Raw genomic sequence first — 20,686 nt, forward strand, 5'->3', positions numbered from 1 at the left:
CTTTGTGCATTTTATTAAAGATATAGCTCAAGTGCCTAGAAGAGAGCCTGGCACATATTGGACACTCAATAAACACTTGTTGAATAAGTTAATTATTTGATCAGAGAACAAACATACTTTCTACTTTACAAAGGGACTGGAGACATTCTCCCCCACGGCCATACACATTCGTTCTACATTTACACCAACTACGTGCCAGGCCCTGTGCTTGTGGATTTCACATGCTGAGAGGCAAAGGTAACCAATTCCCTGAAGGGTGGCATTCCACAGAGATAATTGGTTCTCCTAATAGAACTCCAACCTATTGCTTGAGTCAATTAATTTTAAAAGAGTGCTGAGGTAGCAGATCAGGACTGGAGCCCACAGGGTATGTTGATATTATTGCAGTCACATAGCTCGGAGCCCAGCCCCCATGCCAGGGTAAGGCCTGGTGCTTTCCCAATAATGCGGCTTAAAAGTTCCAAGGCTGAATACTGGGGTCTCTTTCTTAGGGTCTGACATTGGCCCTGCTAGATTGCTGTGTGCTGTCTACATGGGGGATATGGGGGATATGGGGCATGTGCTGCCCCTGGGGAAACTCCTTCTCTTGTTTTTATGAATTTTCTCTCATAAACAGTGTTCTAGAAGGTCTGCTATGTGTGATGTTTACTTGACATATATACCATCTCATTTTAAATGTCATAAAAACTTTGGCAAGTGGTTATTATATTTCCACATTTTTTGATGAGAAAAGTGAGGCTTAAGTACATTATGAAACTTGCCTAAGGGCATAGAGCTCATAGTAGAAAAGTCTGAACACACAGGAATTCCTTCTGACACCAAGTCTCGTGTTCACGCTATTGTATTATTAGAATCTTTGAGCCTAAATGCAGTGGGAAAGTAGTTTCAAATATCATATTGTCCTTTATTAAAATTTATTTTTTTTCCCTGTAGCCCCTTTGTCATAAATTCTGCGGATGAATCTTATTGATCCAGGAAAGGGAGATTGATTGCCAAAGAAGCTAATGAGACCAAAGAGCAAAGAGTCAATTTTTTGACTTTGTGTTTCAGAATGGACTTAAAACGTCTTAAAAAGAGAAAATATCCTTAAAATCAAAGCATTTTTGAATTGCAAGATCCAGGTACCTGATTTTTTTACTTTTTGTTTTTTTGAGACAGTGTCTTTCTCTGTCACCTGAGTAGCTGGTACTACAGGCGTGCACCACCACGCCCAGCTAATTTTTTTTTTTTTCCGGTAGAGACAGTGTCTTGCTATATTGCTCAGGTTGGTCTCAAACTCCTGGGGTCAAGTGATCCTCCCCCATCAGCCTCCCAAAGTGCTGGGATTACAGGTATCAGCCAAGTGCCTGGCCTATTTTTCTTTTTTGAGAACTTGCATGTCAAGATCAGAGCCTGAGGTTTCAGGGCAGTTTTGTCACACATCCTGAATCTAAAACCCTAAGCTGGTGATGCTGGTGATAAAAGCTACAAGATGGCTTGGCCGTCCACTACAAAGAGAATTTTTTCCTGCTTCCCATCTGGAACTCTGAATCTAGCTTTACAAAATGATCTACTGCAACATATTTCAGACACAATAGGGTAGCAATGACACTATGAACTTTTAAAATGTTGTCTTCTAAAAATATCTTCTGAAAATATTTGCTAGCTTGAGGGAGTTCATGGGAGGTAGCTGGGAATTGAGGCCCAGAGGACCTCATTGAAGACTGTCATGGTGAATAGTCTAGGGATGAAGGATGTAGTTGAGTCTCAGAGGATCAACAAAGTGGCTGAGAGCCGAGGTAGCTGGGAGAGACTGAAAAGCTTGCATGCTGAGTCTTAGAGAAATTCCTAGAAGCTGCCACATGATATTTACACTTAGATCTCATTGACTAGAACTTAGTTCATGGCTGTACCTTGCTGCAAAGAGGACTGGGCAACAAAGACTTTCTTCTGGGGCAGAATAAAGGAAGGGAAGAAAGCAGAATGGATATTGAGGGAAAAATAGCAGGCTGCACCACACAGGATAAAGAAGGACTTTATATAATGATAAAAATCTAGAAGAAATGGGTAATTTCCTGAACATGATTAATGCTAAAAAGACTTTATGAGAGATGTACATCATAAACTATATATATCAAAAGCATTGCAGCTAAATAAATAAAACAAAAGCAATTTGTAGGGCAAACTTCATAAAATAAGTGAAAAATTTCAACAGTCCTTTTTCAGAATGTGACAGATTTAATAGAAAACAAACACAAGGACATAGGAAGACTTAATGATATGATCAAAAAAGTTGAATATATAGACATATATACATGTATAAATTTGTGGCTTTCAAATAAAATTAATTATGATTAAGTATTTGATCTCAAAGTAAATCTTAATGAGAGTTGCTAAAAAGTAGAGCTCATATACATATACTCTCTGATTGTAATCCATTAAACATAAAATTAATAATAAAAAGGCAAAAAAGCTTAACTCTTTTTTTTTTTTTTTTGAGACAGAGTCTCACTTTGTTGCCCGGGCTAGAGTGAGTGCCGTGGCGTCAGCCTAGCTCACAGCAACCTCAGACTCCTGGGCTTAAGCGATCCTACTGCCTCAGCCTCCTGAGTAGCTGGGACTACAGGTATGTGCCACCATGCCCGGCTAATTTTTTCTATATATATATTTTAGTTGGCCAGATAAGTTTTCTATTTCTATTTTTTAGTAGAGACGGGGTCTCGCTCAGGCTGGTCTCGAACTCCCGACCTCAAGCGATCCACCCGCCTCGGCCTCCCAGAGGGCTAGGATTACAGGCGTGAGCCACCGCGCCCGGCCCAGCTTAACTCTTTTGATATTAAGAAATGAATTTCTAGACAAACTTTGGAGTAAACAAAATATTAAAAGAAAAAATAACCATGTCAAAAGCAGTGAAAAAGAGAATAGTTCACACCAAAACCTATGAGACAGAGTGGAAAGTATATTCAAAGGAGAATTATTATGTCTCTTTTCTGAGACATAAATAGCACAATTGAGAAAAATGTCTCCTAATCCCCACAGTAAGTGGACTTGGGAACTGATGTATCTGATTAGAATGAATCCAAGTATTTTATGGAATTTCCTGTTAGCAAAGCTCTGGTCATTGACAACAAGTGCCAGAAGCTGGGGTTAACATCACTGGGAACATTCATGAAGGTCCCACTGGGGTGAATATATTTGGTTAAGTATATTCTAGTGTGTTGGAAATTGTCACATTTGATAATATTTTCTTACTACACCATCACACCCTTAAAATCAGCTAGTTCAGTTTTGAATGCCTGTATTGTGTCTTTTATGATAAGGTTTAATGACATGTTTTCAGTGACAGTAAGTGATTCGAGAAAAAGAAAGTAAAAAATTTATGTACTCATAAATTGGGAAGGAGTCAGTAAGGGAGGTGGGAGGAAGTTAGTTTTTTATGTTCCCAATTTCAAATTAGTGGAATTCTGAATCATGTTCATTTGTTTTTGTTTATATTATTGACCTTAAGAAGATATAAAAGTTGATCTTCAGAATTCATGAGTCTACAAGAAGAAAGAGATTTGGAGACTTAGGTGAATATTGCTCCTTAAGTAAATTAGGTTGGATTGAGCAATGATTTCTTTCCAGTCATGAATGGTTTCCTTGTGAAATTGTTATCAACATGGAAATCAGTGTGTGAAGATGTGCTGTTAAATGCTCCAGAAAGGCTATAGAAAATCTGATGTAACATCCTGTTGTCTGATTATGTAATAACACAGAAATTGAGTTAATAAATGCAAAATAAAAATTTCCTGACAAACTGTCATTAACAAGGAAACTTGCTTTAGTAACAGTCCAGGAAACTTGAAATTTATGATACTTATGACTATTCATAAACACAAGGTCAAAGTTCTTTCAGCCTAGTCTGTAAGAGCAAAGCTTCTGCTTGACTCAAAAGATGATGGAACTAGTCAGTTTTCCATGTCAAATTTCATCTTATCGGAATGTGGAAGTTATTATAGTCTGTCCTGGAGGCCCTGAGTGGCAGCAGGAGCTTTGGTCTGTACCCTGCTGCCGCTGACCTTTCCTAGCCTGTCGGCAAATTGCTGGAGAAACTGATTGGCTTGTAAAGACTCTGGGGCAATCTGGAGAAATAAGTATTTTAATTTTTTAATTTTTTAAATTGTTCTGTTGCCTAGGGGTGTCCAAATGTTGAAATGTTAAGGTCAGCTTTTACACTGTAATTGTAATTTCTGGGATATTTTCATTTAAGAACTTGACTGAATCAAGATTATTATTTTTCTAGAAGTTTGGAATAAATATCTGATAACATTGATATCTGAGGGTACTGACCAGGGCTTGTTCATCTCACTGGCGGAATAGGAAAACTTGTTTTTAATTACTTTTGTGTAACATTCAATTTGGGGATTTCTTGTAAGATGATTTTCCTGAAAGTGAAATTCGTTCTGATCTAATCTGAAAATGGCAAATAAAATTGAACATAAATTTTACAGTTTAGCAGAGTGAAAACAAAAAAATTGAAGGGCAATGAGCACAGGAAAAATATGATAGTCTTCTGATTGGCAAAGACACTCAGATAGTGTTGGGGTAAATCCAGGTAAGAGCCAAAGGATACATTTTCTTGAAATTACACCCTGAAACTTTTCTTGTAAGAAGCTTGAGACTGTGTGTGAAAAGAGCCTTGTGATTGAGTGTGGAGGAAACAGCCACATTTAGATAGAATGTTTTTGGCACATTTTGTCATCTGGTAGCTTCTGTGAGCATCTCATTTTTCCAGTGTTTTTCCTGGGAGTGAGAAAGCTGCATGGTTATCCACCCCATTCTACGGAAGGAGAAACACTGGGGGAGAGGAATTCCATGTTCAATGGCAGGCACGGCTGGGTTTATTCAGAACTCCTCTTTCTTTTATAGCTTCAACAGGTCTGAGATGAGACACCACATGCTCAGGTCTCTTGTAGGCACTCCTGTTTTCTTTTTTTCACCAAAAGAATAAAAAAGGGGAAAAGTCATTAAAAAATCTGATTTGTTATAATATGAGAAGCTTCATTATGGCTTTCTTATTCAATCCCTTCTTTTAAGAAGTACCAACTGAATCGTTAGGGTTCTCTCCTGACTCTGTTTCACGGAAGTCTATTTAAAATACTGCTTCAGTAATGTCAGCAGACAATCAGGTTCTGTCTCCTATTGTGTGTTCACTCGTGTTCTGATAGCTGCAATGAAACATGCGAGCTGAGTAATTTGTACATCAATCTCTGACTTACTTTCTTTTTTCATGGTGTCTGTAAGATTCGTGAGCAGAATGGAATAGACCATTTGAAGCCACAGTATCATTTATGAGGCTCCCACATTTATTAATTTGTGATGGTAAGTAGAACTTTTTAGCTGAAAGTTCCCTTGCAGCATATTTTCTCCCATTCTTTCAGTGAATAAGCCAGGACTGTATTATATATTTAAATTTCAATTTAAATGTATAATATAACTAAATCTGTATTTTTATTGTTCGTGCCACACATTGCTCCTTAGGTATTCCAAAAAGATGAAGAAAGTGGATTGCAATTACAGATATAAACATATTATGCATGAAATGTCTGAGGAATAAAATCTCTGACCTTTTGTGGCCTGTGAGGATTTCACTGATTTTCACAGTGTCATGGGATCCACAATTCTTCATAGTGGAGGCATCTGATTTGAGTTTGGATGTCAATTAGTAACTGACCCAGTTCACCAACAAGCATTACCACAACAGAGAAGAGGGGAGCAGGACAAACCACCAGACTCAGGACCCGACTGTGCAGGCAAAGGAAGGAGAAGCGCTGTGGCACAGTGCCACTGATCTCGGGCAGTAAGAGATGCAGGCACAAACATTTTTCCGAGTAGTTGGAGGGAAGCAAAGCCTCTAAAACAATAAAAAATTGATATTAATATCAATTATGAATCGATATTATGACTTTGAGAAAGTGTTTGTCTTATTTCAGGCTGCCATAACAAAATCATAGTTTGGGTGGCTTGTATACAACAGAAATTTATTTCTCCCAGTTGTGGAGGGTAGAAGTCTGAGATCAGGGTGCCACGATAGGAGGATTCTGGTGACAGCCCTCTACTGGATCGCAGACGGACGCCTTCCGGTTGTATCCTCACATGGCAGAAATCACAGAGAGGAAGCAAGCTCTCTTCTGACTCTTATAAGGGTACTAATCCCATTCATGAGGGCTCTACCTTTATGACCTCATCTAATCCTAATTACCCCCCCAAAGTCCCTGCTTCCTAATGCCATCACGACAGGGGGCAGGATTTCAACATATAATTTTTGGGAGACACAAACGTTCAGTCTATAAAAGTGTATATACATAGGCCGGGTGTGGTGGCTCCCCTGTAATCCTAGCACTCTGGGAGGCTGATGTGGGCAGATTGCTTGAGCTCAGGAGTTCAAGACCAGCCTGAGCAAGAGCGAGACCCTGTCTCTACCGAAAATAGAAAGAAATTATATGGACAGCTAAAAATATATAGAAAAATTAGCCGGGCATGGTGGTGCATGACTGTAGTCCCAGCTACTCGGGAGGCTGAGGCAGGAGGATTGCTTGAGCCCAGGAGTTTGAGGTTGCTGTGAGCTAGGCTAATGCCACAGCACTCTAGCCTGGGCAACAGAGTGAGACTCTGTCTCAAAAAAAAAAAAAAAAGTGTATATACATAGATCAGGAAGATTCTGAAGTTTCAACAGGGTCCTTTAACTTGGGAGTGACCTCCCATTGTAAGCTCTTTTGGGATAAGAATAGTACAGGACAAATACAGGTGTAGTAGGATCTACAAGAAGACAAATATTAGTTATATCAAAGTAGATACTACTTTCTTTGCCCTTAAAGTGTTTTCATCAAAGCCTTTGCAAGGAGATTAGAACTTAATATGTAATTTTATTTCATTTTATTAAATTGTATTTAATTCACTTATATCACAAAAACTGAGTGCCTATCAATGATAAAGTTTTGAGTACTTTTGTTATTCAGTAAGAAAATCACAGAAAATCATTGTAGATTCACTAAAGGTAATATTTTTTAGAAAAGTAATTGTTGATCCTATGGAATTATTGTGCATGTCCTCTGTTAGAAAATGTGAATTGGTCACCTTGGAGAGTCTCATTTGGGGGGATAAATCACCTTTGAGTCACTGAAGGGAGCCTTGGTTAGAGAGGGGCTGCAGGGTCCTCAGGGGTTATAAGAGAACCTTTCCTTGAGAGGGTCAGTACATATCCCTACTATCGCTCTAGAGAAAGTGAGAGTAATCAGACCCTTTGGCTCTGAAATATGCAAAACGAAAGATATTTTCTCACTTAAGACGGGAGAGAGGCCTTTGTCATGGGCCCATGATATGAATGTTAGAGCCCATCTGACCATCTGTCCCCAGCATTCTTTGGGAACCTTTCCTTGAGAGGGTCAGTACATATCCCTACTATCGCTCTAGAGAAAGTGAGAGTAATCAGACCCTTTGGCTCTGAAATATGCAAAACGAAAGATATTTTCTCACTTAAGACGGGAGAGAGGCCTTTGTCATGGGCCCATGATATGAATGTTAGAGCCCATCTGACCATCTGTCCCCAGCATTCTTTGGTTACCTGGGGCCTGGGCAATGCTGCGAGTCTATGAAGGAGACGAGTGCAGAGTTCTGCAACTTTGGGAGCCCAGGCATGAGTTATCTTTGGCCAAAATGACACTCAAGGAGTGGGATTGCCTTTCAGGGGCCGCATTAGCAGTGGTCCAGCATTCCCTCTCAGACCGTAGGGGTGACTGGTGTTAGAAAGGAAAAAGGTGAGGTCCACTGCTTGGGCGTGGAAGCTGGACTAACACTTTCTGAACAGCCTAAGTCGCCTGGACTCCTAGACAAGTCAGGGATGGTAGTGGGGAGGGCCTCAAGAGAGAGATAATGAACTTCCTGCTTATTTGGCAGGTAGTGTCTCTACTAATTCAGTGGGAAAATAAAAGAGACATGAGAGTATTTGTATCCCGGGTTTGTAGACCAGGTATATGCATCATATTTTCATTCAATGGTACGGGTTCAGGCCTTTCAAATAAACCTTTTATTTTCTTTTAAAGTCTTACAGTAAGAATCTCTTCACACATTGGGATAAACAGATATCTAGATCACATTGTTATTACCTGACTACTGCAATCAATATTTTAGCAGGAAACACTGGATAAGGAACCTTTCAGAGAATATTCTTTTATAAAGCATTTATTCTTTTTTTCTTCCATTGGTAAATGCTATATGTTATATTCGCCTATAAGACAAATAATGATTCCACATTTCATAGGAATTATTTGTGACAGTTGCACTACCTGTAAAGCCATTCTGTGATGGAAGACTAATGGATTTTGACTGCGAGGCAGTGAAGGATGAAACCTCATATTCTCAGGAAAGACATGTTTAAGGTTCTTCCCTCCCCCACCCCTGAATCCATTTTTCTTTTTAAAAAATGTCCACAGTTAAGAAAACAAAATCAAAACACCATCTTTTTTATTCATTTCAGAATTTTCCTTGCAGAAAGGGATGCAGAGACAGTGAACTAAGCCTCACCGCTGTAGTCCCGGCAGCAGGGGTGGGCCTGGAGCCCCAGCTGCAGGTTTGGGTACTGACTGACTGTGTCAGGGGAGCATTGTGTGTCCATGGCACAGAAGTAGGTAGCAGAGAGGCCATGCTGGGGACCCCCGATGTGCAGGGTGCTGAGGCGGGCGTTGGTGTCAAGGGAGGCTGTTAATGGTCCCTTCTGCTTCACTGCTCCATTTGACAGCAATACAAACAGAAATTCCAGGCTCTTTCCCGGATCCTGTCTATACCAGTACAGTCTATCTGAAGCAGAGCTTGAATAATTGCAGTAGATGGTGCAGTCTTCTCCCTCCTGGGTGTTCAGAGATAGAGGGCTTTGCTGCACTTCCACCTCTCCAAGTAACCCTGTCCAAGAGAACATTTCAGAAGCAGGCGTTCACTGGTTACCCCGACAATACAGTTCCTCCCCAGGGAACCCAGATGAGTTGCACTGAATCTTGTCTCTACCCCTGAACATTGTATAGACAATTCCTTTCCCCCATGGCTCCCTTTCCAATAAACCCTCAACTCACAGTCTACTTGAAGCCACAGAATCACTGCTAGTAGGTTCTTCATGTTTTTTTTTCTGTCCAGTTGACTGAAGACTCAGATTTGGGAGACTTGAAAGCTGGCCAGGGCTCTCCAAATATAGTTTTGTTTTCTTTTTTCATTCTCTACAGAAACACGATTTCAACAGATGCTCCAACCAATTAGTATCCCATCATGCAATTCACTCAGTTCCTCCCTTTCATGAAGAGAGAAAAAAGGGGGCGGGGGTGGCGGGGCTTTGGACAGAAGTTGCGAGTGGAAACAGTGCCCTCTTCAGGATACTTAGAGAAATTACTGAGAAAGTAATTTCATAGGATTGATGTAGACACAGGTGGAATTTGCTTCTTGTACAAGCAACCAAGGTGTTCCTAAAAATTTCTTAGCAAATTAGTTCTTGAAAATCTCATTGATTCAGTGAGTTAGTTTTTCAACTGATAGAAATGTAATTCAAATAAGCTTAGGCAAGAAGAAAAATGCATTGACTTCTGTAACCTTGTGCTGAAGTGTATCTGGGCTTCAGGCACCCAGGGTTCCAGGGAACTTAATCCTTCAAGAATTCTCCTTTCATTCTGCTTCTCTCTCTGTGTTAGCTTCATTCATTCATTCAGCAGGAGACGTGAATGCAAACTTTTTCTGGCTGGGGTTCATCTCATAATGTAGCCACCGAAGTATGGATGCTCCCTCTTTCTGATCCTAAATTAAAAAAAATACTGGAGGAGGGCTTTGATTTTCTCTTTCTGAGCCAGCTTTCCCTCCAGGAGTTCAATTTGTGACTAGATTGCTGTATACATAACATGATTGGTTCAGCTGGGTCAAGTGGCCACCTCTGGGTCATTCAGCAGCACATTCATGGGTAAGACGGCAGTCCTCATTCATATCACACGGTTAGAATTTATCTTTTGCCAGAAGTGAGTTGCTGTTATGAGTGGACAAAATAGTAGATGCCCACCACAATTAGGTTGTCTGCACTATAGATGGGAGGAGGGTAGAAGGAAGGGAAGACTTTCATTTCTTTAGGACTTTTTGAAACACGAATAGCTACTTCTGATGAACTGGGTTAGTTTATGAACCATCTCACTCTCTTGCATGCAGTACAACTTGGTATGTACCAGTGTATCATGTTGACTCTTGGAGAACACCGTCAAATTTTCTTCAATTCCTCAAATACCTTTTATACAAAGTTATAGAAGAACAAAATATGATAATAAATAATATGTATTAAGCTGTACTGTATGCCAGATGCTATGCTAAGTGAATGCGTAGTCTCACTTAATCCTCACAATGTCTATATCTTACAGAAAAGGAAACTGAGGCTTACAGAAGTTAAATAATAAGCTTAAGTTCATGCAGCTGGTAAGGGAAGATGCCAAGATTCAAACCATCTGTCTAATTACTGGGCTAATGCCCAGTCCTGTGCATTCCTGTGTGTATGTAACGGACTTCTGTTAGACTTGAGGGCTAAGAGTGGGGGCAGTAATATTCCACCCACTACACTCATGGCAGTCAAAGTGGGACAGCTTTCCACGTATGATTTCTCTACCTTTTAAATCCTAAACTCAATTGTGTACTGTCTCAAGCAAGGTCTAACTGAAATCCCCTTTCCTACATGAACTCACCATTACTGATAAAACCATTCAATACTGATTTTTCTTTTTAAGAAGACTGGAGAAAATGAAAGACATTAGAAGAAAACAGACATTATATTCAAAAGTACATACCAAGTACCCACCAGCTATCACGTAATGTGATAACTAATGGGGTGTAGGAATCAAATAATTTCACAAGATGTAGGCTTGGTCTTAACGGAGTTGTAAGTTAGAAAGATTAAAATAACACGTGTGCAGCTAAAGTTAACAGTACAAGGCAGGATAGCAGCACAGCAGTATAGCAGAACAGCAGGCTCTATGTGAATTCAGAAGAGAGGGAGATTATGAAAGGCTGTAGGAATTTAGTACAGTTTCTTTGAAGGAGCTGAGGCCTGAAGAATACATACTGTTTAGATAGTTAGAGGTAAAGCCCATTTCAGGAAATATAGGGAGGTAGGAGTGAGGATATGTCTTGGAGAAAGTGTTAAGAGTAGTCTGACGAACAGAGAAAACACTGGGTAATAGCCTCTGGGAGTGAGGATGGATTGATGCAATGAGGAGCAGATTATGGAGGTCATTGAAAGCCAGTCAAAGGGGCTTATATTTATGAGAAAATAGGAACTGTTGTGGGATTTTGAATAGTGGTGTGATATGATAAAAATATATTTAAAAAAGAAGGGTGTGGCAATGGTACAGAGGGTGGTTGGGAACTGGTGGGACAGGGAAGAAGGGTGAGAAAGTGACTTCAATAATCAAGGGGAAGGAGGAGAACACTCATTTCAAGTTGGTGGGAGGAATCAAAGGACTTAAATAAGGTGGTAGTCATGAGAATTCTAAACAAAGGATAAACCCAAGAGCACTTCAAAGGAAAAAATGAGAAGCATTGATACCTGGTTATTAAGTATGAAATGTCCAATTTCCTTAAGTACTAAGTTTGACAGTTGATATCTCTGACATTTCACTTTGACACTTGTTTTATTTTTATTTTGAAGGCACATCCTTGGTCTTTCAAATGGACACTTTGGCTTATGATTATCTTTCAAATTTTTTTTTAGAGCAATTTTTTTGTGGAACTACGGATAAGTAAAAAATTCATGTTATTTTCAAATATGAGTTCTGTCATGGAACCAATGCTGCACAGACAGCTTGAAACATCAATGAAGTGTTTGGGAAGGATGTGGCTAATGAATGCACAGTACATTGATGGTTTGAGAAGTTCCATTCTGGTAATTTTAATCTTGAAGATGAGCACCATGGATGACCTGAGACCAAGGTGGATAATGATGAGCTGAAAACTGTAGTGGAAGCGAATCCATCTCAACGTGTGAATTAGCAGCAAGATTTGATGTTACTATTCCAACAATATTGGACCGTTTGAAACAAATTGGCAAGGTAAAGAAGCCGGATAAATGGGTACCGCATGAATTAAACGAGCATCAGAAGAGGAATAGTCTTGAAGCTTGCCTTTCTTTGCTGTCAAGACATAAAGACGAACCGTTTCTACACCATATTGTTACTTATGATGAAAATTGGATTCTTTTTGACAATCTCAAGCATTTGGCACAATGGCTGCATAAAGATGAAGTGCTGAAACACAGTCCAAAACCGAATATTCATCAAAGAAAGCTAATTGTGTCTGGTGGTCCAGCGCTGGTATTATCCTCTACAGCTTCATGAAAGCTGGTCAATTGATTACAGCAGATATCTACTGCATCCAATTGAATGAAATGATGAGGATGCTTGTGATTAAGCAGCTGAGATTGGTCAATAGAGACAGGACAATCCTCTTCCAAGACAACACTCGACCACATGTTGCACAAACAACGCAGCTCAAACTACGGAAGCTGGACTTGGAAACTCTCTGTTATCCACCATATTCACCAGACCTTGCACCAACTGACTACCACTTCTTCCGGGCTTTGGACCACTTCTTATAAAGAAAAATATACAATTCTCAACAAGCTGTGGAAAATGTCTTTTGCGATTTCATCACCACTCGCTCTCCAGTCTTCTTTGCTGCTGGCATAAGCAAGCTACCATTAAGATGGCAAAACTGTGCTGATAGTTTAGGCACATACTTTGATTAGTTGTACTGCTTCTTGTTTGAGATATAATCAACTAAACTTTTGATTCGAAATCGGACATTTCATATTTAATGATCTAATATTAAACTCAAAAGATTCAGACCTGAATAAAGAAAGAATGTGTGCCGTTTATGGAAACTGGGAAGTTGGAGAGGCATCTGAGTAGAGACAGTGTTTTGAAATTGAGATGATAATGAGGTATTGAGTGAAAATGCCAGATGAGAGCTGGAGGGAAAGGGCAGGATCTCAGATAAATGGAAAGTGCTTCCTGACACATAGCAGAAACTCAGTAAGTGGCACCCATTATTATGTGTTATCACATGTACTGCATAGTATTATAATTGGTGTGCACATCGACCTGTTTCTCCCACTGGACTGTGAGCTCCATGAAAGAAGGGAATTTCTCTTGGTCATTTTTGACTTCCCAGCGTGTAGCACAATGATTGGCACATAGTAGAGATTGAGTATATATATACTTTTTGCAAGATGAGAACATAGGACAGTTGAGACATAGGACTTGGTATATGTGTAGTATTTACTTGTTAAGGATATGGAGAAGGACAAAGAGACAATTCAGGATTATTTTCCTTACAAGTTGATGCTGACTTTGGAATTATAAAATAATATAAATTTTTAGAAAGTTGAAAAGTTTAAATGAAAAGCTTATATATTCTAAACATTATGCATTTCATCAAGATCTGTTTACACAAAGCATCAACCAATGATTTAAAAAATTTCTTCTTTATGTTGGTTATATCACCTTTCTCATTCTTAAGTTGTATATTTGTGTTTTCTCTCTTTTTTCTTAACAGATTTTCTGGAAATCTTGACTTTATTTATAAATTCTGTTTTGTTTTGAGTTTAAATTAATTTCCACTTTTATCATTAAACTTCTCTTTATTTTTTGCTTATTTTGCTTATTTCTTGAACTACAATATTTGGCTCCCTTGTTTTACTCTTTATTAATAAAAGTGTGTATTTTCTTATGACTATTTCTTTGACCAAATCCATAGATTTTTATATGTGGTACCATCATAGTGTTAATTTTTAAAAAATTTTAATGGCTTGCAATTTTAACTCTTAGTTCTTTCACCTGGAAATTTGTTCAGAATATTATAAGTGGTTAATTCTCTTATCCCTCATTTATTGGCTATCTATTAATTTCTACCTTTATTGCATTGTGTTCAGAGAATGTGGTTTGTATATGAATCTTTCCTATTTATTTGAGTCACAATATATGTTCATTTTTTTGATAAATATTCCATAACTATATCTTTAATATAAAGTTATTTTTCATCTTCCTCTCTCTTTCTCTCTGAGAACTAGATATAAAGTTTCCCACAATGAATATATTGTCAAATTATTCTTGTATTTCCAATAAATTTTGCTTTATATTTTTCTGATGCAGTGTTGTTTGTTGTTTAGAGAAGACGACTCTACCACTCATTCAATGATTGCCACTAAGTGTGAAGAATGTTCTGACAGGAGACATACCGGGTACTGTGGGAGGTTTAGTAGGTGGTTATATCTGAGTCAAGGGGGCTAGGAAAAGCCTCCCCAAAGAAGTAACATTCAAGCCAAGATTTGTACATTTTAGGATCTGAAAGCAAACAGTATTAAGCAGGGTCTTGTAGGACACTTAAGGCATACTGAAATCGTGTAATTTGAGAAATATGGCACAAGTTATAAAAATATAAACGTATAAACAGGGTGTAGGGAACATGCAAGAGATAGTGCTATACCTTGGGACCACCATCACTACAGACCTTGAATGGAAGGGAGATAAAAGGGCTATTTGGAGAGGCCACCTTAAGGAGCTGACCTTGTGACTGTAGGTTAATGTTAGCCTGTGTCAGTCCCAGAGAGAGGAATTTGAGAGAATATATACCCTGACCTTATGCTCCTCCTTCTCTCTGATCCCTGTGGGTGCTCACCTTGGGGCAAAACCTACAGGAAACCAAAAGGCAAGATAACTCATTGATGTAGTCTCTACAGATTGGTCACTGGGAGTACAGAGCAGGGAAGGAAGGATGGAGAGAGGACCTGGAAAGACAAGCCAGAGATACTAAGTGCACAGTCCACTATGGGTGAAGAAGAACAGAGATGGGAGATGAGACCAGAGCTGTAAGCCAGAGGAAGGAAGGCATTGGGAGCCTTGGCAATGAATCTGGATAGATCCTTTGGGAAATGGGAAGTCACTGATTAGTTTTAAGCAAGAGAGAAAACTGATCACATTTGTATTTTTAAATAACTCTAGCTAGAGTGAGGAAAACACATTAGAGGGGCTGAGGACTTCATTCACTAGGGTGGGAACACAGAGAAGGAGGACCTATAAGTGGTGAGATGATGAGCTGGATCCTGAGCATATTGAGGCTGAAGAATCTAGGTGGGTCTGTGCTGACGAGGGTCTTCGACAGAGATGCAGATTTGTCTGTCTAGGGCAGTTAAATGGTGGTTAAGATTAAAGAGTCAATGAGATTGCCTAGAATCTGTGTGTAGCATAGAAGATGGGTTAGGAACCCCAAATTTCAAAAAATTGGTAGAGAAGTTATAGCCTTCAAAGGAGAAATAAAGTAGGAATGGCTAGGAAGGTAGGAGGAAAACCTGGAGAACTTTAGGAGGAGAAGTCATGCTCTTAAATTGACAAGTTAACTCTCTGGCATCCCCTCGATGAGTCAGGACAGGCTTTTGTATTCAGGATAAGATTAGTGAGGTCATTTTAAGAAAGAGACAACTTCACACTGATCTCTGATAGATTCTCTTCATCTCCAGTAGTGACTCTGACATAGTAATAAGGAACCCTTCCATGAAGACGTGGATTAGAGTGAATTTGCTTCATGCAAGATCTCCATGTCCACAGATTATATTTTTGTAAAGCATCTATTTGAAGCCAGAATGTGCCAAGTGGTTGTGGAAAAGGTATGACAGTAATACAGTCCATGGAATTTGAAATTTTTGCCATAAATTAATCATCTACCTTCATTTGCCTTCATGACTAAATCCAGACTATTGCAAAATAATTAGGAATGTTTCAAGAGATCTTGTCCATTAATTAGGTTTCTTCTGACAAGAAAATCTTTAAATATTCAGATATCAAATTATATAAATAATGCCCAGCTACCTTTTTGCCCAATTCACATGTATGTGGAACCAGGATTTTATAGCTTAGGTATCAAAAACTAATTATCTGATTTGGTGTCAGAATGGCCTTATATGTGCTAAAAAACAAAATTCTAATACAAATAGGGAGTGAGCCTGTGTTCAAATTTTATTAATGTCCTTAGTGAGAGAACCAGTAATAAAAAGAGCTGATTCCACAAGTGCTTACAGGAAAAGGATATACATGCATAGACAGCAAAATAAAATATTGTTAGTGTTGATACTATAATTTGGGGTTAATTTCTCTTCCAGGCTATGAACTCATAACACTTCTTCCATTTCTGTGGTTAACCTCTAACCCACAGGCGTGTAAACCATCTGAGCCTTTTCTCAGTTATGGATTGCTGGGTAAACATGCTGCAACAACAAAGTTATATTCTCGAAGAATGTCAGATAAATGCTTACTTGAAAATGCTCTTGCAGATAGAGAAAAAAAGATCTAGCAATCATCATTTTTCTTTTCTCTAAGATTGAGATAGCTTTTTCTTTCATGATGTTATTAATGAATGACCATGACATTTAAAACTGCCTTTCCCAAGATAAAGATACGTGTTCAAATGACTTTGTGTCATGCAAGAACTCAATCTCCTGTAATTTTCTAACTCATCAGGAGCCATTCTTGCAAGCCAGAAATGTCAAACAGGTTTTAGGAAATTTATCAGGTTTATTGAAACTCAGGGCTCTTTTCTTCAAATCTACTGCTGATTCTCCTCAAACTTCATCATTTAATGAAGACTCGCTGAGAATAAATCAGTAATATTTAGAGTGGTATAATGCAGGGATTTTCAAATTAGGGAACAGATACGTATTTTAAGGGAATCAATTTCCAGATCTTCAACTTCCCTAGGTAACCTTTTCTAAAAATGATCTGCCTGAGAACTTGACGGTAGTTCATTTTTCCTATCTTTATTTCACAATTCTTCTCCAACCTTCTTCAAGAAGTCTTTCTTTGTAGTATCGCCCTGTGGTTTAAAAACCTCTGGGGCATTAAGCAAAGGGACAATTTATTGGTGTCAAGGAAGCCTCCTTTAATTAAGGCACCATAAATATGACCCCAGTTATTTTTAAAAAATGCATTTCTAAAAACTACTTGCAGGGTTAAAAACCTATTAAAATTGTAATATACTTACATTGTTTTAATCAAAGGTACATTAACAATAATTGTATTCATAACTCAATCTAGACAAGTAATTTTTTAACAATTAGAGCAGTATGGGCAGAGGATATCAACAAATAATTTCCATTTCATACATATTTTTTATTGCAGACATTTGGGTGATCAACAAAAGACTTTTAAACAAAAATATATTATATTAAAATTAAATTCTGCAGAAGTTAAATGAAAATATGATTTCAAGTAAAGAAAAGAGAAATATAAAGTCTTCAATTATTAATGAAGAACTTGTTCCTGAATTTTAATTGGATGTTGATGGGTATCAGCTCACTTTGGTATTAACATTGCTTTGAGTATGTTTAAAATCTATTCTATGAGTTTTATTTGAAAATGTTGATATTTATAATACGATGAAATTTACAACCTTTACAGCTATTTAAACCTTTAAGCTAATGATAAAATATTTTAGAAGTCAACTTAAAAATATGTGAAGGTTATAGTTTTCCAATGTCTAAACAGCATTAGTAGTTGGCCTACACACATGAACACACTTTGATGACAATGCAGGAATTACTGTCAATATATGTTTATGTTCAGTCCCTTAACCATGCTTTAAATTTGTGTGTCCTACAGTGTTTGGTGGAAAGTATCAATCCTATTGAAATTCATGCAGCTTCTCGTATGTTTCCCCTTAGACCTGAATACGGATGAAGAAAGATGGAACAAGGGACCTTTAGATCTGACATCACTCACCTTTTTGAATTTGCAGATGTTATGTGTAGGAAATTATCAAGCAGTGCAATTCTGAGCTACTGTAGAGGAGGCATGTGTGGCAGATACCAAATGGGTTATCTGCTTTATCTCGTTTATTAAGCAGCAAGTGTTTCCTCCTATCAAAAGAGGTTTAAACTTTGACTGCTGTATTTGATGGAAAATGCTCTTTCCTGTTGTCACAGAGAGAATGCAGCTGTCAAAGATGCAAGACAAAGAGCTCAAGTTAGAGAGCGCATTAAAGCTCCATGCTGTTGGTTTTGTTAACAACCAAAGCAGGCTGAAAGTGTTAGTAAAGAACATTGGTGGGAAGTGAAATATCCATACGGATTAACTGATGGAGTTACAATACCTAAAGGCTCTGCTCTGACCAAGTTCTTAAGCAAAGACTGAGATTATTATAGGCACAGAAGCAGGAACTCGGCATTCTAACCTAGGCAGTGGGGCAAAAAATAATTTGGGTCAGAGGAACAATCAGATTAGCTCATACTTATTTATTAGACTTTTATTTTATGAATACCTCTAGATGTCAATTTTTTGGGTCCTTTCCTCTTGTTTCTTCATTAGCCTGCATCAGCTCTCTCTTACCTAGTAGAATATCTGTTATAGTATGGTATTATACATGTTGTGTTTCCCTTCAAGGCAAGGATGATATTTACAGCGTTTACCCTAATAAGTAATAACCACAGGCACATTTCCCCTGTAACTAGGCCATGTACTCGGTACATGACCTGATGCATGTGTGAATTAATTTTTGGCAGCAGGAGGCTCTGGTACATTTCAAATCCAGTGTACAAATCATTAAACTGAAGACATATCAATGTTTTTTCCAGGTGAGAGAGCCAGAGTTCTCTCTGTTAGGCCCTAAAAATGTCTTGGGTTTCAGCCTAACTTATAATGAGAAAGAAGCACTTTGCATTGAAGAAGTTTAAAATATTGGATATTCACAAGTCAAATTATTGCAAACTAATGTTTAAAAGGGGATAAATTTCCTATGTAAAAAATGAATGGTAATAGTGTTATTTTTACATTTAACTTCTATTAAGAAAAATAAATGAGTAATTCCTATTTTGCAATTACTACACTATATAAAACGAGAACAGACTATAAGCATATGTATGGTACTACACTGTTTTCATGAACTTATTTCTTATATTCTATCTATATGTCTATTAAATTAATGAGACTGAGAAGCCATAGAATTCTGTCACCCTTTGGGGGAGTCCAGTGGTTAAGGAGTCACACATACATTGTATGATTCTAGGCAAGTTAACCTCTTTGGGCTTTAATTCCTCATAAAACTGGGATATTAATAGTACAAATTACATAGATTTGTTGGGACTACTAAATGAAATAATATATATTATGCACCTATCAGAATGTGAGGCACATATACATACTCAATGAGACTTAGTTACCACTAATATTATCAACATGATATTATAACTACTATTAATTTTCAGCATGCCATACCATCCTATGAGTTAGCTCAGAATCCTAAGTTAACACAACTATGGATGAGATGGCAAAATAAAAAATTTATCACTTTTTACTTTATCATGTGTAATGAAAATGCCATCAATTAATTAAGTTCATTGAAAAAAGTTTTTTAAAAAATCCTATCTGTGAATTAAGGAATGTTGTAGGCGCTGTTGCTATTAAAATGAATAAAAGTCTGTCCCTGATAACTAAAGTTTGCATTTCAGTGGGGCAGTAGTGAAAAACACATATAAGTACCACAATGTGTTAGATTTGCTACATTAGAAATATGCTTAAGGTCTCAGTTTTTTAGGGATAAAGGAGGAAGTGGTCAGTTCTACTGGGGCAAGAGAGACAGGACAAGACTTCAGAGAGGATGGGAAGTCTGCAAACCTTTAAGAGGTTTGTGGTTAAGTGGTTAAGTGTGGGTAGGCATGCCACACTGAGGGAACAGTGCCAGCCAAGGCACAGATGCAGGAAACAATTTCATGTACTGCAATGAGGGGAGTGTACAGTGGCAGGGGGATGGGAATACGGCAACACATGAGGCTCAATTGCTAAGCAGGGACTGATTAATCCATCAGTAGATGATCTGTCACCATTTACCCTGTCAGGCATGGTAGGTGTTGGAGATACAGGCCTCTGCTTTGATGAATTTACATTCTGAATAATCCCATTTCTCCATTTCTGTGGGAAATGGGGCTTTATGGAAGTGGGGGTGGACAGGATCTGATTTTTATCATAGGAAGATCACTTGGGTGGCTGTGAAAAGCAATGTTTGAAGGGTGGTGCAATTTAGGAGAGACTAGATGAATAAATTATTTATCAGTGCAAATGAGAGGAGCCCTATGGAAGACATTAGAAGTAAGTTTGGAAAGGAGAAACAAGCTCTGATAAAAACCTTGATAACTAGCCTGAATCTGTAAGTAGTGATGACTCACTGGCCCTCAGGGGTTAAGGACAAGATAAAATCTGAATAGTATTTGGGAGGCTGAGGCAGACGGATCACTTGAGGCCAGTCCTCAAGACCATCCTGGGCAACATAGTGAGACCTTGTCTCTAAAAAAATAAAAAATAAATTAGCTGGGTCTTCATGTCTGTAGTTCCAACCACTTGGGAGACTGAGGCAGGAGGATCATGTGAGCCCAAGAATTCGAGGCTGCAGTGAGCTATGATCATACCACTGCACTCCAGCCCAGGTGACAGACAGAGACACCAGTCTCTTAAGAAAAACAAAAAACAATGACAACAAAAACCCCTGAATAGCCCGACAGTATCTTCCTTGTGTGAGAGGGAAGATTTCACTGAGCTTGGTGTCTAACTCACTTTTCCAGACAAGCCGAAGCCTGGGTGCTGAGCTGAGCTGGGGTGTGGTCCCAGGAGCTGATGTG

General features: G+C 38.4%; 3 gene segments (V, D, J or C); all 3 read right to left on the bottom strand.

Moving 5' to 3' along the window:
- The window catches only part of LOC123620673, a 477,715-nt gene that overhangs the window by 225,090 nt on the left and 231,939 nt on the right, over positions 1-20,686 (bottom strand).
- LOC123620697 overlaps positions 1-20,686 on the bottom strand; it is a 362,704-nt gene that overhangs the window by 177,986 nt on the left and 164,032 nt on the right.
- On the bottom strand, positions 8,468-9,600 carry LOC123620723. The segment is given in 3 exon segments: positions 8,468-8,919; positions 9,087-9,227; positions 9,595-9,600. Coding segments are annotated over 2 exon segments (524 nt in total).

Source organism: Lemur catta, chromosome 1, assembly GCF_020740605.2.
Source record: "Lemur catta isolate mLemCat1 chromosome 1, mLemCat1.pri, whole genome shotgun sequence".
NCBI lineage: Eukaryota > Metazoa > Chordata > Mammalia > Primates > Lemuridae > Lemur > Lemur catta.